The sequence below is a fragment of the Chlorocebus sabaeus genome, chromosome 1, assembly GCF_047675955.1.
Source record: "Chlorocebus sabaeus isolate Y175 chromosome 1, mChlSab1.0.hap1, whole genome shotgun sequence".
NCBI classification, from domain to species: Eukaryota; Metazoa; Chordata; class Mammalia; order Primates; family Cercopithecidae; genus Chlorocebus; species Chlorocebus sabaeus.
The window spans coordinates 89,746,212-89,771,468 of NC_132904.1; the positions used below are offsets into that span (position 1 = coordinate 89,746,212).

Consider the following 25,257-nt stretch of genomic DNA (forward strand, 5'->3'; position numbering starts at 1 on the left):
ACCTTGAAATATATTTATAACATTTGAAACATGTTTCCATCTTGAAATACATTTATGTTAAAGTAAAATTGTAATAAAAAATACAGACACATCACATGTGTGCCCCTTGTGCAATCTGGAAACTATCCCAGGTACATTTGCTCTATCATAAATGGCTTCCTACAAACATTTGTCCTAGCAACATTTTTGACTCCAATGCCCAGGATTCAAATGACTACTAAATGACAGACAAATTCTCACCAGGAGGCCAGTCAGAAGATATAATTCCTGCTGTTGTTGCTTTTTCACTAATATTTTAAGACATTTAAGATTACACAGACTTTTTTTATCCAAGTGGCTAATGTAGTAATGTGACAATAATTCAGTCAGCAATTCTGAATTTATTCTTTGCAGATGTGAAAACTAAGGAGTTACCTTCCATCTTGTAAACAAGGAATTAAGTCTGCATGGTAATCACTGCCACTATCTTTGAAAATTTTTCAAAGACAAACCTCTGGAAAAAGGAAAAATCATATACATATAATGCTTCATTTAGCAGGATATGGTCCCAATACTAAAGAGAACATTGAGATGATGTACCATTTTGTTTTATTATTTATAATGTGTCCCAACTGTGTTCTGAAAGGAGTTGGACAATACACACTATGAAGCTGACCAAAATAGCAAGTATGATGTAATCTATTATTCTATCAGGAACCCTGATTGTTTGGATTTTTTTGGCAATAAGGACAGGTATTAATTTTTTTATTAAAATGTGTCCATATGAAAATAATCCCAGTTCTACTCTTATACTTGACTTGGATTTGGAATAACCTCCAATTTTAAACATTTGTTTAAAAAATCCCAGAAGAACCCTAAATTCATATTTACTCTCCTCCGAAGAGTATGAAAAAATTCCAGATTGCACAAATAAATAAATCACAGTAATTTTTTTTTTTTTTTTTTTGAGACAGAATTTTGCTCTTGTTACCCAGGCTGGATTGCAATGTCGCGATCTCGGCTCACTGCAACCTCCGCCTCCCGGGTTCAAGCGATTCTCCTGCCTCAGCCTCCTGAGTAGCTGGGATTATAAGCACCTGCCACCATGCCCAGCTAATTTTTGTATTTTTAGTACAGACGGGGTTTCACCATGTTGGCCAGGCTGGTCTCAAACTCCTGACCTCAGATGATCCACCCACCTCTGCCTCCCAAAGGGATGGGATTCCAGGAAATCACAGTAAAAATTTTAAACGTTTAAACCATAAATCCAAGAACATGCCTTTATCATCAAAAGTGGTACATTATAAAATATATAAACCAATATTGACAAATTCATATACACCTACCATATGTCTTGGGGAAGATTTAAAGTTATGCTGCCTTTGATTTCATCACGGAAACACATATATCCTAAAGTAGCTAATGTTACATACACAGTTGTAACAATCCCCATGCCAATATTCAACGCTTGAGGGAAACGCTTTGATTCTTTCATTTGGTTTTCCAGTGGAAGGACCTAAGAAAAGAATACAATTCTTTTTTTTTTTAAGGGAATAAAAGTATTTACAAATAACAGTGTCTCTTACACACAAATTGGTTATTTGTAGGCTATATGCAATTTTTTTTCCTTTACAACACATATAATTGTTGAAGTACACTTCCATTGCTATATATTTATGCCACCTATTTTAAAATTCTTAAAAAGATTTAAACTCATCTCTTGGCAGGCAAACCTGCTAGTTGGTTTTAATAACCTTTTTATTTTGGGATAATTTTAGATTTACAGAAAAGTTACAAAGATAACACAGATATCTCCCATATACCCCGACCCAGTTTCTCTTACCATTAACTTTTTATATTACCATAGTACATTTGCGACAACTAAAAACCAACATTGGTACATCACTATTAACTAAACTGCAAATTTCATTTGGATTTCATTAGTTTTTCCATTAATATTCTTTTTCTGTCCCAGAGTTCCATCCAGGATACCCACAGTGCATTTTGTCACCATGCCTCCTGTCTGTGATAGTTTCTCAATCTTTGCTTGTTGTTCATTATCTTGCCAGTTTTAAGGAGCACTGGTTTGGTATTTTACATAATGCCCCTCTATTTAGGCTTGTCTGAGGTTTTTCTCATGACTAGTATTGTAGGTTTTAGAGAAGGATAACATAGGTGAAGTGCCTGTCTCGTCACACGTTATTAACATGATTTATCACTGGTGAAGTTAATTTTCATCACTTGGTTAAGGTAATGTTTGTCAGGTTTCTCTATTATACAGTTACTTTTCTTCCCTCTCATCATACTCTGTTCACTGAAAGCAAGTCCCTAAATCCAGCCCATTCTCTGGGGAGTAGGAGGGGGATTAGTTATATTGCCTGGAGGGAGGAGGATTTCTAGGAATCTCATGCATGTATGTATGTATGTATGTATGTATGTATGCATGCATGCATATTAGCATGGCCTTATGTATATTTTTTAAAACATTGAATTATAATCCAATATTCTGTTGTTTCGTTACTCATATTATTCCACCTTTGGCCATTGTAAATTCCATCAGGTTGGCTTCTGTTTCCCTTTGACATGCCTCCATTCTTTCGTTTCTTGAACATATTCTTACCTTCTGACACTACAAGATGCTTTAGCCTCATCTTGCATTTCCTTGCTTCAGCCCTAAAATCAGCCATTTCTCCAAAGAACTTTGATTCTCTTGTAGAATGGTATTTAGAAATGAAGATCTGGTATTTAGAAATCAAGATCTGGGTGTGTGCTTATTGCTACTGGGGTGTCACTACTTGCAGCCCCTCTCAGGAGACAGAACTAGGAAGTATATGCATGTATACTAACCCATGTATACACACATATCTGTAACCAGTTTTACATCTACCCACCTGTATCTACTGTCAAATTCTGTAAAACTAATGATTTTTATTTTATTGAAAAAGAACCTTTAAAGAAAATAAGAAAAGGCTGACTGAAAAGTCAAGTTTTTAAGGCAAATCTTCAGAGACTGTAACCATAAAATTAGGCCATATAGTGAAATATCTAAGTAATAATAATAGCAAGTATTTACTGGAGTGTTTATGATACGCCAGGTATGATTCTAAAAGCTTTGCATGCAGCATCTTATGCAATCCTCACAATAACTCTATGAGATGATAAATCTAGTATTTTTTCCACTTTTCAGTCAGTCAGTTTCAGATGGAAACATTAACTGTTAATAGCAGTAAGAGGGCAGAGAACAGTTTGGATGCTCTGGAGATAATCCAGACAGGAAATATGGGCAGTGGCCAGGAATGGTGTCAGTGCAGCTAGAAAGGGAGAAAGAGAAAGAAATGAACATTTCCTGAGGCCTTCTCTGTGTCACACAGCATTATAATTGTTTTATGTATAGTCTCCTTTATGGAATGAATTTGAGAAATATTAAAGAAGACTTAACACACCTTAATTATTAATTGAAATAGGGAACCAAGAACAAAGTAAAAGGAATCACTCCAGTGTTTCAAGTTTAAGCAACTGAACATAAAACTAAAAGAAAAAGGAAATGAGAAAGTAAAGCTGGTTTTGGATGAGAAAATATGTGTCACACTTTGGAATTGTTGAATTTGAGATTCAGAGGAAATGTCAATAGTTAACCAGTGCTCATCAGTTAAAGACAGACATGAAAATCTGCAGTTATGTTTGCAACAGCAATAATTGTAGCTGTGAAAATTTGTAAGAATTTGGGAGAATTATCTGAAGGAGAATTCACAGAGAGCAGAAACCCAAGTAAAATGGTATAAAATTTTATTATAGATCTATTTTGTCTGGGGTTAATATAAATAGATGTTTACAAATGGTTCTGCTCCCATACCTACCATCAGACTATGAAACATAAACTATGGAGCAAAGCAGACAGCAAGACTCTTATTTTCCCCAAGTCTACAAATGTTAGGCTTTAACTGGGGGCTACCTGCATGGAAATATTTAATATCTTAGAATCCTCAGAATCGTTGGAGTGTCTCTTAGTATTAGCTTTATAACATTGTTTCTCAAAACAAACATTATGGCTGGGCGCGGTGGTTCAAGCCTGTAACCCCAGCACTTTGGGAGGCTGAGACGGGCGGATCACGAGGTCAGGAGATCGAGACCATCCTAGCTAACATGGTGAAACCCCGTCTCTACTAAAAAAATACAAAAAAAAAAAACTAGCCAGGCGAGGTGGCGGGCGCCTGTAGTCCCAGCTACTCGGGAGGCTGAGGCAGGAGAATGGCGTAAACCCGGGAGGCAGAGCTTGCAGTGAGCTGAGATCCGGCCACTGCACTCCAGCCTGAGCGACAGAGCGAGACTCTGTCTCAAAAAAAAAAAAACAAAAAAAAAAAACACATTATATTCATAAAACTACAGGGAGAATTTATATCCAACTCTTCTTATATAGCAGTGATTCTGCAACTATTCCGATTCCCTTCAAATAATGTCATCTATAAAATATGCTTCAGATGTGCCTGAGTATGTGGGATATAGGTTTTTTTTTAAACTGGACTTGAGTCAATAATTTTTGAAGCCAGGTGACGTTTACATAGGAGTTCATTATACTACTTTCTAAATTTTGTATAGGTTTGAAATTTTCCACAATAAAATGTTAAAAATGATCTGGCTAATTTATTCATTTTATAGATAAAGAAAAAGAGAAGTAGAGAGCCTAAGTGGTATGTCTAACATTAAGCTCCTTGTTAGTGGAAGGACTAAACTATAATTCTAATCTATCACACCAAATTGGAAATCATGTTCTAGAAATAAAGAAAATTGAAATAAAAAAGAAAAATATGCAATTTTAAATATAGCTAGGCTATATAAATCATTGTGTTGAATTAAGATTTTAAAAAATAATAATAATAACTAAATTCTTACCACTCCTATGCCTTCAAAAGCAAATACAGCAGTACCAAAAAAGAGTAAGTATTTCTTCCAACCAGCTACTATTGGAAGGTTGTGGGGATCTGGCATGTTCTAAAGAAAGGAAGAAAAAAAGAAGACCAGTTACATCTTTACTTACCCTAAATAATTTAAAATTGAAAGAAAAATCATGTAATTTTGAGCTTTACCAAAGCAAATGTGTTATAAAAGTGAATAATTTTTTCAATGAACACTTAAAGCACCCTATGTTAAATGTAGCCAAGCTGTTAGGATTTCACTGCCAAAAGCAACTGTTTCCCTTATGCCCATACATTCCATCTGAGCAAAATGCTCCTGACTACCTGCTTCCACCTGCAAGTCCCAGGTTGTGCACACTAGGTGTGGCTCCTGCCACAACAGGAAATACATAAGCACATTCAAGTTCTAAGCTGAGAGCCATACAGTCAAGTTATCAACCACTGCTGCTGGTGCCCAATAGAAATTCATTCTCCACTCTATTTTCATTGCTCTTTCAGTTCTCTAAGATGCCTGGCTCCTGATACTGGCTTTCTACCTTATAACTCTGCTGCTGCCTAGAACAGGTTTCCTTCTTGTTTCAGTGCTTACATTTGATCTGATGGTTGTCATTACCCTTATTGTTTGAATATATATGTCCTGACTCTGGCTTTGATTGCTTGGTCCTGACTCACAGGCTTATTCCAACTCTCATCATCTGGACAAAGTGCACATTAGCTCTAAATAGCCACTTCTTCCAGATACCCCAAGTCTGGTCCCTACTCTCCTCACCATCTTACATTCTCTGCTTTGCCTGATTGGAAGTAGAATTCAAGGCCAAGTAAAAAGGATGAACAAAGCAACTGAAGTGTGAAAGCTCAAGGATAATTTGGGGAACAGAGAGGTCTAGGACATCTGAAGCATAGATAGAATTGTGTGATATAATGGTGATACATGACTAAAACCATACACACTGGGTTTAGAATGAAAGGGTATTACAATGTTTGGCTCATTCAACACTAAACTATTATCTAAGGCAAGCAGGATGCTATTTCTCTTCTCCAAACAGCAGCTCATGCTGTTTCTTCTATTTTGGGAACCTCCTTTTCGGCTTAACTGACTCTTACATGTTTAGCTAAGGGGCCACGAACTCCAGAAAGCCTACAGGAACTTCCTGTTTCCTCCCACTCAGTGCTATAAGAGAAACTACAGGTTTTGAAATTCAAAGAGGAAGGAAATGAAACACAGATCCATAGTAAGAATTTTTAATAAATTGCTAAAGAAGATTTTACAACAATTACCTTGGAAATAATATGTAAGATTAATAAGATCAGGAGTGACTAGAGCAGGGATTCTCAACCTTTTTTTGGTCTTTGGCACCCTTGCAGGATGAAAGCTACATAACTGCTCAACAGCAAAACACATACATACAAACAGAAATACTAAATCTTGCAAACTATTTTAAGGAATTTGAAGAATCCCTGAATCTCAACAATAGATTATTTTAAGGAAACTGGGTTAAGAATCCCCAGACTATGGACAATGAAATCAGTTGAGGTAATTGCATATATTTCAGATAAAGGGATTACAGCCTAGTGTAGTGGCAGTGGATTGAAGCAGTGGCAGTAAATAAAAGTTCAGAAGTGAAAGGAAATTACAGAACTGCATATATATATATATACACACACACACACATATATAATGCATCTCTTGTGATTGGCTTAAATCACAAGATTTAAAGAATAATACATTTAATGAGTATTTTAAAGAATAATACATTTAATGAGTACCTGCTTTCAACGTTTGGCACTGTACTAAGAACACAATCCTAAATCTCAAATAACTGTAATAGAGTAGGTATTACTATCTTCTGAAGCACTGTCACAAAGCCCAGAAGTGTATTTACTGAGATTCAAGATCTGACCACAAACCCTGTTTAATCTCTATGTCATATACTTTTCTAACTCAACAGCATCCCCCTACAAGAAACCAGCATCTACTGATTGTACACTGTGTGCCACATATGAAGTAGGGGTCTTTACATATCATTAATTTTACCTTTACGGTAAACAAAAATTTTACTTATATAAGAAAGATAAGAACTTAGTTAAAAACATTTTATACTTACCCTGACAACATACTGGTAAATTATCACAAGACTGACAGTCATGGAAACGGTGGCAAAGAATGAAAGTAGAAATAGTTTCTTTAGTTCACGAATGAAGACCAAAAGAATTATAAATGGAAGAAAGCAAAGCATATATATCCTTAGGTCAACACTTCTTCTCTCACATGGATTTGATGAATTGGTACTATTCGAAGTAAATACTTTACTCTCCAGGAATCCTTCATGAACCTATATAGGATTACCAGGAGAATAAAGAAGGGCAAAAACTTCCATCAATTTACAACCATAAAATACATGTACAAAGAAAATTACAATCTATACACTTCACAATAAATTGATATATTTTAAAATATTTACATTTACATTTTTTCAAGATACTCTGGTTTCCTAGAAACACAGGTATCAAATATAAGGATAACTGACATAAAATAATCTTGAAAGGTAATTTATCATACTGTAACCATAAAGTTCATTAGAAAATTATAACGATAGATTTGCTAATTTATTCTGAAGCTTTGTCACTATCATGCTCATGATACCTCCAAAGGCTTAAGTATCTCTTTTCGAGATCATCAAATTTGGGACCATGCTTGTCTAGGATGGCCACTGAGTATTCTCCTCTAGCTTATTTTCTTCAGAAAGGAAACAAGCTCCAATTATCTCTCAAAAATGTAGTCAGAGCAAAATTTTAAAATTATAGCCTAACCTTAAAACTCTTATAAAGCAATTATTTATAAATTATCATCACTATCAATAAATATTTATCAAAAATCCACTACATTCATGCATGGCCATATGGTAGACAGTACATAAATTTTTGCTAGAGCAAAAAACTTCTACAAGATAAATCAACTTTATATTAAAATTTATTCAGCCACTCCTATAACCCAATTTTTAGATTTCAAAACAAATGTGATTTACAGACTCCATATATTAAGAACTATCTGTGATCCAATTAATCACATAATGCTACTTACTAAAATAGAAATGAAATTATAGAGGACTCTAGAAACAGTCTTAAAAATTTACAGCAGAGGCAGATCATACTATAACTTGAATACCAGTGAAAACTTATTTGCCCCCAAACAGTGTACCCTCCTTCGAACACATCAATATTGTCGAGTCTCTGGATACACACATTCTAAAAATTCTTAAGACCTTGTAATAATAATAGCTAGTGTTTTTTGAGTACATTCTTTGTATCAGGTACTGAACTACATGCTTTATATACAATATCTCACTTAATCCTCAAAATGACTCTCTAAAGCAGGTGGTAATATTAATCCCAATTTATAGTTGAGCAACCTGAGGCTTAGAGAAATATTTTTTTAAAATCTTGTGTAATGTCAAGCCAGTAAGTGGTGGTTCTAGGATTCAAACCCAGGCCTGTGACTCTAGAATTAGTCTGGCCAAAATACTGCAACCCAGAAAGGAGGGCCCTGCCCAAGCAGCCACCTGGTCTCCACTCTTACATATCTCTCTCTAAATGTAGTAATTAAGAGGCCAACAAATCAGAAGATTAAAACAAATTTCTGATATGATTAACAATTTAAGTGTTTCTTCTACTTTAATTTTACATGTGTAATCTACCATAAGTAATGTTTAGTGTCAGCATAAATGTACACATCATCTTAGACTGTAGAGAATATATCTATTAGATTTTTGCCCTATACAGGCAATTTATAACGTATACTGAACTAACAGACTTTCAAGTTACATCATGCACCATTTAGGAAATGCACAGCACATGACTATCTTGTAACTGACCATCAAAACTTTACATTTTCTTTTATATAATTTAAAATAAAAGCAAAATTGGGGATTTACATTCCTTGGTTTTTATAAACATATTTGATTGTTGATTTAATGTTCTAGTAACTAAATTATTTAGAGCCAAATACTTGTTATGAAAGCAGTATCTCCAATAATTAGATTAGATAATGATCAAACTAAAGCTCTAATAAGGCTAGCTGGCAAGAGAAAAGCAGTTATATAACCAGTATTTTAAAGGGTTGTTTTAATTATTATTAGGTGCTTTGGAATTTAAAATTAATTCTATCACAAATACAGTATTTTAGCACTTTTGGCAAAAAAGTGGTTATAAAAATTCTGAGGATTAAAAAAATAAAATAAGAATGTAGATACATACCTAGAGCAAGATTCAGGTAAACATTTGAGTCCTTTGGTGCCCTCTAGAGACAGAGATTGGCTATCTAATAGGACTTCCTATGATCTCACATGTTTACCAAAATGTAAAACACTGAAATAAACATTACAAAATAAAATTACTAAATTCAGTTGTTTCTATTTGAGCTCAAATTTACTAAAATCCACCACTTATTAAGTTTTCAATGATCCTGTAATTTAATAGTTAAAATTCCAGCGGCAGATTATGTTTGTCAGTAAAGCCAAATGCAGAATTACAGTTATAGTACCCTACATTTGTATAATGTTTTACATTTTACAAAGGCTTTCATAAACGTTTTGTCAGCTGAGCCTCACAATAAGTTTATGAGAAACAAGGGCATATTTTGTTACTATTCCCATTTTACAAATAAGGAAGCTGATGCTAGACCAGGGATAAGGGGGTTTTGCTCAATGTGTGAGTTAAAACTGAGAAAGCAGAGATTTGAACTCCTATTCTACAATCAATGATCTTTGATATTGCTACATTTTTTATTTGTAATACTGTATTCTTTCCCCATTCTCCAGGCCCACATACCACTATTTTATCTACATGAGATTTTCTAGAGTATCTTAGAGTAAAAACAGACAGGAACAACATAACCACTATAGACTAGACTCATCAGAAGCACTAGGGTTCTTTATCCCCTACTGATTGTACATAAAGACTTAATGGGGCCAAGAATAGTCCTGTGGCAGTTACATAGCAGGTTTCTACATTTGTGTGGCAACTAAACCCTTAATTTTTGGGGTTAATAAAATACATTTAAATTTCATGTACTTTAAAGGGAGGGTAACAATCTTATGGTTTTTAACTATAACAATAAGTAGCAATGGGTAAGGTTTAATCAACTAGTGTGTCTACGATTGTATAAAGATATCAAATGTAAAAGAACACCTCTGTAGAGAGGGAAAATCTCTGATCTCATGCTACTTCAGTGACCACCTCAACTACTTTCTCAAGCCTGACTGCTTTTTTTCTCCCATGTTACTCTTTATGATTCAAAAGGACTTTTATCTTTCTATCTACAGCAGGCATTCTCCCTACCTCCAGAGAATCACTTTTTCTACCTGATCTTCTCAGGACATGTGCAAAGATAAACTTTTCCATTCAACCTGAGAAGTAACTGATAATATTTCATAGGAGAAAGTCACCAATTCTAAGCTTATAAACATTTATTTTATTCACCTTATCTACTCTCTATGTCATACAAATACACTCACAGCTAAAATCCAACAAGACAATGTCCCGTGGGGTGATGAACAATTAACATACTGGATGTGACAGAGATCTAGGTTTCAACCTAATTCCATATGACTTATGGCACACTACTCATATTTTGTGAGACTGCTTTCTCATTCATAAAATGAGCATAGTACTTACTTTACAGAGTAGTTATAAAGATTAAATAATGTATATCATGGTTTGTAAATATAAAATTATAAGGCATTATTAACATTATTCTTAAATTCAAACAGAGCTTGTAACTCCTTTAGAAGACAGGCATTAGAAAAGATACAGTATTACCATGTTGCACAACCCTAGAAAGGCATAATTTCCATCATATTATATATAAATGACTGCTAAGATGGTATGTCTTATCACTTCTTGTTAATAAAAAGCCTCTTAATGGGGTTAGGAGTCCTAGGAAAATGCAATTTGTAGAATTAAATATTTGTAAAATCAAAAGGACGTCATCTATAACAAGTAATGCTAATGGAAGGACTGATGCTTTATTTTGATAAATAAAATAAAGAGGAGTCTAACTCTAATTACTGTTACTCTTTTCTATGTCCTCTACATCTCCCATGGCTACTTGCTCTCGCTAAGATCTTTCACTCTATTCTATTCTGTAGTCACAATACATATGAGGGAACACCTGTGTCTGATGGTTTAGATTACAGATTTTTCTGCCAGAAACTGTGTATAAGAACTTAATTATTTGCAAATATTTAGTAAAAGATAGAAGAAATAGTTTAAAAGGATATTTTGAAAAAAAAATAATAAAATGAGGGTAGAAAGAAAAACTACAGAATTTATTGGGACTCTCAGATGCAGACAGCATCTAAAAGTACTCTGCTGGCTAAAACTGTCAGCAGTTACAACACTAATCTCTTGATACCATTCCCTTTTTTAAAAACATTTTATTATTTTATTTTTCCATACATTATTGGGGTACAGGTGGTAGTTACATGAGTAAGTTCTTTACTGGTGATTTGTGAGATCCTGGTGCACCCATTAACAAAGCAGTATACACTACACCATATTTGTTGTCTTTTATCCCTTGTCCCCTCCCACTCTTCCCCCCAAGTCCCCAAAGTCCACTGTATCATTCTTATGCCTTTGTGTCCTCATAGCTTAGCTCCCACATATCAGTGAGAACATACAATGTTTGGTGTTCCATTCCTGAGTTGCTTCACTTAGAATAATAGTCTCCAATCTCATCCAAATGCTATTAATTCATTCCTTTTTATGGCTGAGTAGTACTCCATCATATACATATATATGATGGATATATATATGATGATATATATATCACAGTTTCTTTATCCACTCGTTGATTGATGGGCATTTGAGCTGCTTCCACAATTTTGCAATTGTGAATTGTGCTGCTATAAACATACGTGTGCAAGTATTTTTTTAGAATAATGACTTCTTTTCCTCTGGGTAGATACCCAGTAGTGGGAATGGTAGTTCTACTTTCAGTTCTTTAAGGAATCTCCACACTGTTTTCCATAGCGGCTGTACTAGTTTACATTCTCACCAGAAGTATAGAAGTGTTTCCTGATCACTGCGTCCACACAAACATCTACTATATTTTTAATTTTTTGATTATGGCCATCATGCAGGAGTAAGGTGGTATCGCACTGTGGTTTTGATTTGCATTTCCCTGATCATTAGTGATGTTGAGCATTTTTTCATATGTTTGTTGGCCATTTGTATGTCTTCTTTTGAGAACTGTCTATTCATGTCCTTAGACCAGTTTTTGATGCAGCTGTTTTTTTTCTTCCTGATTTGTTTGCGTTCGTTGTAGATTCTGGATATTAGTCTTTTGTCAGATGTATAGATTGTGAAGATTTTCTCCCACTCTGTGGGTTGTCTGTTTACTGACTGTTCCTTTTGCTGTGCAAAAGCTCTTTAGTTTAATTAGGTCCCAGCTATTTATCTTTGTTTTTATTGCATTAGCTTTTGGGTTTTTGGTCATGAAATCCTTGCGTAAGCCCATGTTTGGAAGGGTTTGTTCAATGTTATCTTCCAGAATTTTTATACTTTCAGGTCTTAAGTCCTTAATCCATTTTGCGTTGATTTTTGTATAAGGTGACAGATGAAGATCCAGTTTCATTCTCCTACATGTGGTTAGCCAATTATCCCAGCACCATGTGTTGAAAAGGGTGTCCTTTCCCCACTTTTTGTTTTTGTTTGCTTTGTTGAAGATCAGTTGACCGTAAGTATTTGGCTTTATTTCTGGGTTCTCTATTCTGTTCCATTGGTCTATACACCTATTTTTATACCAGTACCATATCTTTTGATGACTATGGCTTTATAGTATAGTTTGAAATCAGGTAGTGTGATGCCTCCAGATTTGTTATTCTTGCTTAGTCTTGCTTTGGTTATGCAGGCTCTTTTTTAGTTCCATATGAATTTTAGAATTGTTTTTTCTAACTCTGTGAAGAATGGTGGTGGTATTTTGATGGGGATTGTGTTGAATTTGTAGACTGCTTTTGGCAGTATGGTCATTTTCACAATATGATTCTACCCATCCACATACATGGGATGTGCTTCCATTTGTTTTTGTTTTCTGTGATTTCTTTCAGCAGTGTTTTGTAGTTTTCCTTGTAGGGGTCTTTTGCCTCTTTGGTTAGGTATATTCCTAAGTAGTTTAATTTTTTTTGCTTTAATTACAATTTTTATTGTACATTATTTTATTGTTCCTCATAGGTTAACTCAGACTGAGGAGGAGAGGTTGGAACAACAAATACCTGGAGAGTGATAACTGTGTCAGGTGCTATCCTGTGTGTTTGCGGGTCTTTTGTTTTGCTTTTTTTTTTTTTTTTTTTAATTATACTTTAAGTTCTAGGGTACATGTGCACATGTGCACAATGTGCAGGCTTGTTACATATGCATATTATGTGCCACATTGGTGTGCTGCACCCATTAACTCGTCATTTACATTAGGTATATCTCCTAATGCTATCCCTCCCCACTTCCCCAACCCCATGACAGGCCCCGGTGTGTGATGTTCCCTACCCTGTGTCCAAGTGTTCTTATTGTTCAATTCCCACCTATGAGTGAGAACATGCGGTGTTCGACTTTCTGTCCTTGCAATAGTTTGCTCAGAATGATGGTTTCCAGCTTCATCTATGTCCCTACAAAGGATATGAACTCATCCTTTTTTATGGTTGCATAGTATTCCATGGTGTATTTGTGCCACATTTTCTTAATCCAGTCTATCACTGATGGACATTAGGGTGGGTTCCAAGCCTTTGCTATTGTGAATAGTGCCGCAATAAACATACGTGTGCATGTGTCTTTATAGCAATGATTTATAATCCTTTGGGTATATACCCAGTAATGGGATGGCTGGGTCACATGGCATTTCTAGTTCTAGATCCTTCAGGAATTGCCACACTGTCTTCCACAATGGTTGAACTAGTTTACAGTCCCACCAACAGTGTAAAAGTGTTCCTATTTCTTCACATCCTCTCCAGCACATGTTGTTTCCTGACTTTTTAATGATCGTCATTCTAACTGGGGTGAGACAGTATCTCATTGTGGTTTTGATATGCATTTCTTTGATGGCCAGGGATGATGAGCATTTTTTCATGTGCCTGTTGGCTGCATAAACATCTTCTTTTGAGAAATCTCTGTTCATATCCTTCACCAACTTTCTGATGGGTTTGATTTTTTCTGGTCAATTTGTTTAAGTTCTTTGTAGATTCTGGATATTAGCCCTTTGTCAGATGGGTAGATTGTAAACATTTTCTCCCATTCTGTAGGTTGCCTGTTCACTCTGATGGTAGTTTCTTTTGTTCTGTAGAAGCTCTTTAGTTTAATTAGATTCCATTTGTCAATTATTGCTTTTGTTGCCATTGCTTTTGGTGTTTTAGTCATGAAGTCCTTGCCCATGCCTATGGCCTGAATGGTATTGCCTAGGTTTTCTTCTAGGGTTTTTATGGTTTTAGGTCTAACATTTAATCCTTTAATCTATCTTGAATTAACTTTTGTATGAAGTGTAAGGAAGGGATCCAGTTTCAGCTTTCTATACATGACTAGCCAATTTTCCCAGCACCATTTATTAAATAGGGAATCCTTTCCCCATTTCTTGTTTTTGTCAGTTTTGTCAAAGATCTGATGGTTGTAGATGTGTGGTATTATTTCTGAGGGCTATGTTCTGTTCCATTGGTCTATATCTCTGTTTTGGTACCGGTACCATGCTGTTTTGGTTACTGTAGCCTTGTACTATAGTTTGAAGTCAGGTAGCATGATGCCTCCAGCTTTGTTCTTTTGGCTTAGGATTGTCTTGCAATGCAGGCTCTTTTTTGGTTCCATATGAACTTTAAAGTATTTTTTTTCCAATTCTGTGAAGAATGTCATTGGTAGCTTGATGGGGATGGCATTGAATCCATAAATTACCGTGGGCAGTATGGCCATTTTCATGATCTTGATTCTTCCTATCCATGAGCATGGAATATTCTTCCATTTGTTTGTGTCCTCTTTTATTTTGCTGAGCAGTGGTTTGTAGTTCTCCTTGAAGAGGTCCTTCACATCACTTGCAAGTTGGATTCCTAGGTATTTTATTCTCTTTGAAGCAACTGTGAATGAGAGTTCACTCATGATTTGGCTGTCTGTGTTTTTGTTATTGGTGTATAGGAATGCCTATGATTTTTGTACATTGATTTTGTATCCTGAGACTGCTGAAGTTGCTTATCAGCTTATGGAGATTTTGTTCTAAAACAAAGAGGTTTTCTAAATATACAATCATGTCATCTGCAAACAGGGACAATTTGACTTCCTCTTTTCCTAATTGAATACCCTTTATTTCTTTCTCCTGCCTGATTGCCCTGACTAGAACTTCCAACACTATGTTGAATAGGAGTGGTGAGAGAGGGCATCCCCGTCTTGTGCCAGTTTTCAGAGGGAATGCTTCCAGTTTTTCCCCATTCAGTGTGATACTGGCTGTAGGTTTGTCGTAAATAGCTCTTACTATTTTGAGGTATGTCCCAGAGGTACAAAGAGGAGCTGCTACTATTCCTTCTGAACTCATTGCGGTTTTGATTTGCATTTCTTTGGTGGTCTTGTGGTGACAAAATCTCTCTGCATTTGCTTGTCTGTAAAGGATTTTATTTCTCCTTCACTTATGAAGCTTGGTTTGGCTGGATATGAAATTTTGGGTTGAATATTCTTTTCTTTAAGAATGTTGAATATTGGCCCCCCGTCTCTTCTGGCTTGTAGAGTTTCTGCCGAAAGAACCTCTGTTCGTCTGAGGAGCTTCCCTTTGTGGATAAGCTGACCTTTCTCTCTGGCTGCCCTTAATATTTTTTCCTTCATTTCAACTTTGGTGAATCTGACAATTATGTGTCTTGGAGTTGCTCTTCTCGAGGAGTACCTTTGTGGTATTCTCTGTATTTCCTAAATTTGAATGTTGGCCTGCCTTGCTAGATTGGGGAAGTTCTCCTGGATAATATTCTGAAGTGTTTTCCAATTTGGTTCCATTCTCCCTGGCACTACAACAATCAGACGTAGATTTGGTCTTTTCACATAGTCCAATATTTCTTAGAGGCTTTGTTCATTTTTTTTAACTCTTTTTTCTCTAAACTTCTCTTCTCACTTCATTTCATTCATTTGATCTTCAATCACTGATACCCTTTCTTCCACTTGATCAAATAGGCTACTGAAGCTTATGCATGCATCATGTAGTTCCCATGCCATGGTTTTCAGCTCCATCAGGTCATTTAAGGTCTTCTCTACACTATTTATTCTAGTTAGCCATTTGTCTAATCTTTTTTCAAGGTTTTTAGCTTCTTTGCGATGGGTTCAAACATCCTCCTTTAGCTCGGAGAAGTTTGTTATTACCGATCGTCTGAAGCCTTCTTCTCTCAACTCGTCAATTCTCCGTCCAGCTTTGTTCCGTTGCTGGCAAGGAGCTGCGTTCCTTTGGTCTTTGATGATGGTGACGTACAGATGGGGTTTTGGTATCAAGGTCCTTTCCGTTCATTAGTTTTCCTTCTAACAGTCAGGACCCTTAGCTGCAGGTCTGCTGGAGTTTACTGGAGGTCCACTCCAGACCCTGTTTGCCTGGGTATCACCAGCAGAGGCTGCAGAACAACAAATATTGCAGAACTGGGGCAGATGTTGCTGCCTGATCCTTCCTCTGGAAACTTCATCTCAGACGGGCACCCAACTGTATGAGGTGTCAGTCAGCCCCCACTGGGAGGTGTCTCCCAGTTAGGCTACTCGGGGGTCAGGAACCCACTTGAGGAGGGAGTCTGTCCATTCTCAGATCTCAAACTCCGTGTTCAGAGAACCACTACTCTCTTCAAAGCTGTCAGACGGGGACATTTAAGTCTGCAGAAGTTTCTGCTGCCTTTTGTTCAGCTATGCCCTGCCCCGAGAGGTGCAGTCTACAGAGGCAGGCAGCCCTCCTTGACCTGCAGTTGGCTTCACCCAGTTCGAGCTTCCCCGCTGCTTTGTTTACCTACTCAAGCCTCAGCAATGGTGGACGCCCCTCCCCCAGCCTTGCTGCCACCTTGCAGTTCGATCTCAGACTGCTGTGCTAGCAGTGAGCAAGGCTCTGTGGGCGTGGGACCCTCCAAGCCAGGCACGGGATATAATCTCCTAGTGTGCCGTTTGCTAAGACGTTGGAAAAGCGCAGTATTAGGGTGAGAGTGTCCCAATTTTCCAGGTACCATCTGTCATGGCTTCCCTTGGCTAGGAAAGGGAATTTCCCGATACCCTGTGCTTCCCAGGTGAGGCGATGCCCTGCCCTGCTTTGGCTCACACTCCATGGGCTGCATCCACTGTCCGACAAGCCCCATTGAGATGAACCTGGTACCTCAATTGGAAATGCAGAAATCACCTGTCTTCTGCATCGCTCACACTGGGAGCTGTAGACTGGAGTTGTTCCTATTCAGCTATCTTGGAACCAGCAAGTAGTTTAATTTTTTTTGCGGCTTTTGTAAAAGGAAAAGGGGTTGAGTTCCTGATTTGATTCTCCACTTGGTCACTGTTGGTTTATAAGAAGAGCTACTGATTTGTGTACATTAATCTTGTATCCAGAAACTTTGCTGAATTATTTTATCAGTCACGGGACATACCATAATATAATAAAAGCCATCTATGACAAACCCACAGTCAACATAATACTGAATGGGGAAAAGTTTAAAGCATTCCCTCTGAGAACTGGGGCAAGACAAGGATGCCCACTCTCACCACTCCTCTTCAACATAGTACTGGAAGTCCTAGCCAGAGCAATCAGACAAGAGAAAGACATAAAGGGCATCCAAATTGGTAAAGAGGAAGTCAAACTGTCCCTGTTTGTTGACGATATGATCGCTTACCTTGAAAACCCTAAGGACATCATTCCTTTTATAGACACAGGAAAATGGCTGTGAAAGTGAGAAACCAAGCTAAAACAATCATGTAGGTGCTGAAAGAGAAAAGTTGACAGAGAAAATGGGAAAAATGGGTGTTTGCACAGGGTAGGAGCAAGAAAAGTAGCAGAGACCATCACTGCAGAAATCAAACAAAAGGATTAAACCCTTTCAGTCCAGAAAGTTTTACTGACACTTGTGCAATCAACCAGGTACAGTACTAGGTCTGAGAAATAAAGACATGAAAAAGATATAATCTCTCCCAGTGCAGGGAGTTCATTTTCCTTCAGAGTCAATAACCATATTGGGTACTGATAAGCCAGGCACTCTTAGATGCTAGTTTACAGTGATGAACACAAGGGATATGGAGTCCCTTCCTTCATGGGGCTTGCCGTCTACTGGTGAAAAATAACTTGTAAATTAACTTCAGTACAGCATGATCAAGGCTATTTTTAAAAGTGACACAGAAGGCCGGGCGCGGTGGCTCAGGCCTGCAATCCCAGCACTTTGGGAGGCCGAGACAGGCAGATCATGAGGTCAGGAGATCGAGACCATCCTGGCTAACACGGTGAAACCCCATCTCTACTAAAAAATACAAAAAACTAGCCGGGCGAGGTGGCGGGCGCCTGTAGTCCCAGCTACTCAGGAGGCTGAGGCAGGAGAATGGCGTAAACCCGGGAGGCGGAGCTCGCAGTGAGCTGAGATCCGGCCACTGCACTCCAGCCTGGGTAACAGAGCGAGACTCCGTCTCAAAAAAAAAAAAAAAAAAAGGTGACACAGAAGCCACGAGAAAAACCAATAAACTCTGGCAAGAGATAAAGAAAAGGAAGGCATGGAAGGAACAGTTAAGAAAGGTTTCACAGAACAGGTGACATTTAAGTTTCCAGACATTTAAGGTTCCAGATATAAACAAAACTTTTCTAGATGCTGAGACATGGTACACTGGAAAGAAAACTGACCAGAAATCCAAGCCCCAATTCCTAACTAGCTATGAATTCTTTTATAAAAGAGGGTTTGACTCAGTGACTTCTTCCAACACAAAAATCTAAGTGAATGGCTCAAATACAGCATATAGGGATAGTCTAAATCAGAGGTTAAAAAACTACGGTCTGTAGGCTACCTATATTTGCAAATAAAATTTTACCTAAATACAGCCATATCTATTTGTTTACATATTGTTGCCTATGGTTGAACTGAGTAGTTACAACAGAGACCATATGGCCTGCAAAGCAGAAAATACTTTTTATCTGGCCCTCTATAGAAACAGTTTGCCAATTCTCAGTGAAATGAAGCATAGTCTATACTTAGAAAAGAGAGTCAAATACACACAAATGCACAAGAACCTACACAAATATAGGTTCTTTAGAAAACATACTCATTTCATCATTTTGCATAAAAATGTCTAGAAGACAATATTACTATGTAAAATGTTTACTGTACCATGGACATGTGGATAATTAATAAACATTACAGATTAAAATAATGATTAAAGAAGAGCAGAGGATAACGTAGGAATAATGATACCAGTCATAAAGAAAAGTGTTTTATAGTATTGTTTTGATGGAGGGATTTTTTATTTCAGTGCTTTCCACATTTGTCCAAATACACTGTCAATCTCTACCAAGACTGCACACCACTTCTTCTTAAAGCAAGCCTTCATAATATGAGAAAGTTTCTGAAAGAGCTACAGAAAGCTGTTCATTTTTGGACACAGTATCTTTTTACACAATGGCTATAATTACTGGATTTTAATAATGAATGCTCACTATTTTTACTTGATTTTTTTAGGCTACTGGCTAAAGCCTTATATCGTTCTTTATAGAATGCCAATGTAAAGAATATGCTTCCAAAGCATCTCTGTATATGCTTTTGAGATCTAAGTTTCATGTAGCTAAGAAATCAGTAAATTATGTCATATTCTGATCTGAGAAAACAAGCATTATCAGTATTATAGCAAAACAGTAAAATCAACAATTACAGCAGAAATCCAAATTGTAAGAAAAAAAGTCTAAAGGAAAATCTGTAAAGGAAGATCATTTATGAAAGGGAACACATTTTCAAATTCAACTATGGCTTCCTCAGAAGAAATATGAAGCCATAACTAGGGCTTTAGAAGAAAATGATTTCACTAACTGAAGAAAAATACTCACTTGTTTCACATTTTCAGCTAAGAAGACAATATAAACACTACAGAATCCCAGCTGTGTTATCACCAGAAAAAAGTCAACCACACTCCTGAAAAAAGATATCCACAAATAAGCATCCATAAGAGCTACTGAAATGTCAATATATTTTATTTCTCTTTTCAAAAGTTTTAAAACATTTTATTATAGTATATATCTTCCTACTCAGCATATCAGGAACTCTGAGCAGCTCATACCAAATCTAACTTCCTGAAAATCTCCAAAAAGGCCATACTTTACTATAAACTACTCTACTAACACTGTTCTTCTTTTACTTCCCACCTCACGTGTCGTCTGTACAACAGGCAGCACTTTGCTGACTGCTTATGCTTCCTTATTTTTCTAGTCCTGTATTCATCTGACTTTGCTTAGGCAGAGCCACCAATAATAAAGTTACATTTAAATAACAAGACAATAAAATAAGGTGATGCTAAAATATGTCCATACCTCAGATAAGCATATAACTAAATACTACAACTTCATTTGAAATAATGAGACTACAACATTTTTCTTGTTTTCCTTTATTTAAAAAATTAATGAACACGATTATGTCATTATCTGAGCAGGTCATGCTTTATAAATACCATTTTATTTCACCTACCATAATGATCCTGTGAAATGGGTATTACTATAAACTCATTTCATAGTGAGAAAACCAAACCACAATGATAAATAATTTGATCAAGGTCAGAAAACTGAAAAACGGTCAAGTTCAGATTAGAACCCAAGTCTGTTTAAGGGTTACATATGTCTATTTTCCAGCTTTATCATATTTTTATTTATATATCTTGTTAGATTAAAATCTTTAAAATTAATATAATTTTAACAATCACATATTAATAACACAGTAAGTACTTACCGTCCCCACGCTGCTTGCTTCTGAAGACAACTCCAAGGACTCACTTCCATAGCAAAGCTCACGGTGTCACCGTAACCTAATGTTGACTTTTTAAACCTGTAATTTAATGACATACATGCAAAGGAAAAAAGAAAAATTTTAAGTTGGTCCATAAAACCACCTCTTGAAATAAATATAAAATAAATAGGAATTAATAAATGCAAAGCTATGCACTGACAAATGAGTTATCAAAATGTTAAGATCTTCATACTTTCAAAGCATGCCTCATAAAGTTTTAAAAGTTTAAATCTGTCCTTTTTACCAGCGTATTAATTTTATCTACTGCTAAAGTTTATGTAACTTTAGGACATAACTTATAACTTGTAACTTAATATTTGTGCTTTATTAATTTAAATATTTCAAATGCCTAAAACATCAACATTATTCATGTCTAAATTATTCCATTCTTAGAATAGCATTAATTAATAATACATCTGTGCAAGGCTGCACAATACATTTTCACATAAACTATCTCATTTAATATTCCCATGAGGTAGGTATTATTTCTCCATTCTCTCTTTTCTTTTTTCCCAAGTATACATTGTTATATAAAGCTCATAAATGATTTGCCCAAAGTTTTAACAGTATGTAATAACAACAAAAAAGAGTCAAGATTTGACATTAGGCTACTAGAATACCTATGGTCTACTGTCCAGTAGAAGAATTTCATGATACAAAAATAAAGAAAAATAATATTATGTTGTTGACTATCTACTAACCCATACATCACCAGAGAGCAACAAAGGCATTATAATCAAAAGAGAATTACTAACACATTGAAGGCCATTATGCTATAGCTAAAAGTCACACCACTGTCTCCATTGCCTCTATATATCTTTTCTAATTTTTTCCATTTATACTGAGAAACCATACTATTTCACTAATAAGGCTACCTTTTAAAAATAAATAGATTCTAACCAGATTTAAATCATATGAAATGCTACCCTCTTCCATATTCATTACCTTAGATGTATCTATATCAGAGCTTAAAGGAAATACAAAGCACAGTAGAATATAAGACTATCTGAAGCTCTAAATAAAAAGATAGCTTTAAAATAAATAGGCTTAACAAATCCACATTTACCTCAGACACAGAAAGTGACTGCAACGTACCAATATGTGCATACAGTGAACAGAAATAATTCCTATAAACACAAGGCTAATTGGTCCAAGCTGTGGGGAAAAAAATGTATAAGGTTTAAATATTTAACAGAAATTGAGTAATCTCATAAGCAATGAATCAATGGATTTTTCATGTGCACTGAATAAATACTTGTTGGGCAAAATGATTAGTCATTGCATTAGGGAAAACTAATAAACTTGATGCAGAAAGAATTTCGAGTAATATTTAAGACAACAATGTATAATTCCATCTTATTAGCTACTTAAACCTACGAATATGGAGCATAGATAACAAAGTAGGATAGAACACAAGATCATATTGAATATCAAATGGCAAGTCTACAACTACCAGTGACCCACCGTTATAATTATATGCAACCATGCATCATTACTGAAATCCCTAAAAAGCACAATGTCAAACGGAGACTGCGAGCAATTTACTTCTACAGACTGCTTGTTGGGTACTTACTATGTGTCAGAAACCATGCTTAGAAAATAATTATTTCAAAAAGTAGTAAATAAAATATTTTAAATATTTATTTACTAAAATTAAAGCGATGCTAATAATTATCAAGATACAACCAAAATACTGCCAAAGTTTATTTTTATAATCAAAAGTTTTAATCATCTAAATTGGGGGGAAAAAACAGTCAAATGCAGAGATAGTTACAACTGTTTTTAGAAACTGGTCTATTTAAAAAAGGTTACATATGATTTTATCACGTCATAAATGGGTTTCTCCCCTAACAAGGATCTCTGTAATTATAATAATTACAATAGCTGCCTCTAACAATGCTTTACATGTTGGTTTTTAAAAGTTATTGTTATTATCTTTCTTTTTTTTTTGAGACAGAGTCTCGCTCTGTCGCCCAGGCTGGAGTGCAGTGGCGCAATCTCGGCTCACTGTAAACTCCACCTCCTGGTTTCACACCATTCTCCTGCCTCAGCCTCCCAAGTAGCTGGGACCACAGGCGTCCGCCACCACACCCAGCTAATTTTTTGTATTTTTCAGTAGAGACGGGGTTTCACCGTTTTAGCCAGGATGGTCTCAATCTTCAGACCTCGTAATCCACCCACCTCGGCCTCCCAGAGTGCTGGGATTACAGGCATGAGCCACCGCGCCCAATCAACTTTTCTTAACTGTTATTTAAATTCTGAAAACTTTATATTTGACTCTAAAAAACTATACAATGTCACATTACCAATAATCTGATCTATAAATATATTTGTTGCTATGATTATACTGCTAAATTCAATTCCTGAAAATCCAAAATAGTAAGAAGATATAACTATACCTGAAAATCAAAGACTGTTTTACGTTCGTGGCTTTACTTGGCTAAATATTACAAATTAAGTAATGAAGTAGAAATGAATAAAGTAATTACTATTTTTGTTAGATATCATTATCATAGTTGATACAATTTTTTCAAGACAACATCTGAATGATCATCTAAACGTCACCTTACCAGGTTATATTTGACTAGGTCAGACATTAGATTGCTATAAATGAGACTGATAACTGTATCTTAACTGGTGATTACAAAGATAAGTCTTACCACTATGCCTGCATTTTTTATTGCCAATGGAAGTCCTAAAAGGCCAGTTCCAATGTTTCCTTTAAGAAGGTGTATAAGAGTTTGTACAAATCTGAAAAGTAAAAGTTATAAGACTTAAATATTTTTGAACAAAATCTATTATAACATGATCATGGTTTTAGTACTAGATGGGAACTGAAAATTAATCTAGGCAAGGAACCAAATAACATTTCCATCCCACCACTGGGCCAGAAGTCATACTTGGTTCAAGTCCTATCTTTGCTAATTAAAAGCGGAATAACAAGAGTTATTGTGGATATTAAATGCGATAGTTAAGTGAAATATCTGCCAAACAAGATAGTAAAATATTAAATTAAAAAAGGCTAAAGGCATCCTCTTTACAGTGTGGTATTGTACACAGTAAAGCAATAACTTTTATTTTAAAAAGTAATTTTCTCATAAGATATTTTGCTGCTATGATTTTCAAAACAATGTTGAGTATTTGGCTAGTAACAAAGAATGTATTGACACTACCTATGTAACCATGACACTAAACATATTTGATCTATGATTGTCAACCTAAGAAGTTAATTTAAAAAAATACAAGTGTAAAAACTATATGCATCAACAGGTAAGATAAACATTAATTAATTTTTAGATACTATGAATTCCCTAAGGAATTTGACCTAAAAGTAGTTTCCAGAGGCATCTGAAGGACATCTCTTCACCAGGAAGAAATAAGTTGAAACAAAAATGAAGAGCAAAAAGTTTAAACTTATGAAACAAAAATGTTTACCTAAATATTTTTTCAGTTTATATTCTTCTTCTCTGATCAATTGCATATTACTTTGCTTAACCATTAAACTATCATTAGAATGAGAAGTTACTCGAATCTATTAATGATGACAAAATGTCAAAAAAGGTTTGCTTTCCTACCTCCATGACTTTGTTTCAGCATAAAGAAGCATTTACTACCTACCTCCTGATCATTTCAGACATCAGTTCTCTTAACATTCCTGTTCCACTTAATCAGATCTCCCTTCTTTCAAGATCCCTAGCATTTGTTAGGCATCATCACTGCAGTAATTCCTATATACTGTTCTGTGATTTAAATGCATTTCTTTCCCAAACAGACTATAAACTCATTGAAGGTGGAGACTATGTCTTATATTTGTGTCTTGTAATGTAATAGAATGTCTTCCCTGCAGAAGATTACAAAATACATACTGAATTAATAGAAAAGGAGACTTATAAACCATAACACTTACGAAATGCCCTCTTGATCATCAAGTTGGTAATGCTTCTGAACAGGCAGAAGCTCTTGCTCATGTTCTTCATCTGATGTCCCATCAAAATCCTGCTCATTTATCAAAGGCCTCATTACATCCATCTCTTTAAAAAAGAAAAACAAAGTACTTCACTATTGCTTAAAAAATTTGGATAAAGCTGGTATAAATGAATTTTAAAATATTAGGAAATACCATTTGTACTCGTCTTTACTATTTCCATCTAAAGTTAGTTCATACTAATACCCTGAGTTTTAGTACATTTAAAAAGAAGCAACTAAATTTACTTGTTGGATATGCTGTTTGGAATATGCAGTGGAAGGTGAAAGCTTAAGTATTCAATGCAAAACTTTTTCTGCGTTATCCACAAGAGATTTATGGTAAATGATCATAGAATTACATCATGAGAAATGTGAATGATCAAATATATTTTCTTCTCTGCTTAGCTTCAAATCATACT

The 25,257-nt window shown here is 35.6% G+C and overlaps 1 protein-coding gene across 3 annotated transcripts in view; it reads right to left on the reverse strand.

Moving 5' to 3' along the window:
* Positions 1 to 25,257, reverse strand: part of SLC36A4 (solute carrier family 36 member 4) — a 94,750-nt gene that overhangs the window by 17,389 nt on the left and 52,104 nt on the right. For all 3 annotated transcript variants that reach the window (XM_073020278.1, XM_008020518.3, XM_008020513.3), the window contains exons 2-9: positions 24,780 to 24,903; positions 23,533 to 23,623; positions 21,939 to 22,027; positions 20,816 to 20,911; positions 19,924 to 20,008; positions 6,998 to 7,225; positions 4,870 to 4,968; positions 1,326 to 1,495 (exon numbers count right to left, since the gene is read on the reverse strand). In XM_073020278.1, coding sequence (XP_072876379.1) covers positions 1,326 to 1,495; positions 4,870 to 4,968; positions 6,998 to 7,225; positions 19,924 to 20,008; positions 20,816 to 20,911; positions 21,939 to 22,027; positions 23,533 to 23,623; positions 24,780 to 24,901 — 980 coding nt within the window. In that variant the 5' untranslated portion in view covers positions 24,902 to 24,903. The remainder of the gene's footprint in view (positions 1 to 1,325; positions 1,496 to 4,869; positions 4,969 to 6,997; positions 7,226 to 19,923; positions 20,009 to 20,815; positions 20,912 to 21,938; positions 22,028 to 23,532; positions 23,624 to 24,779; positions 24,904 to 25,257) is intronic.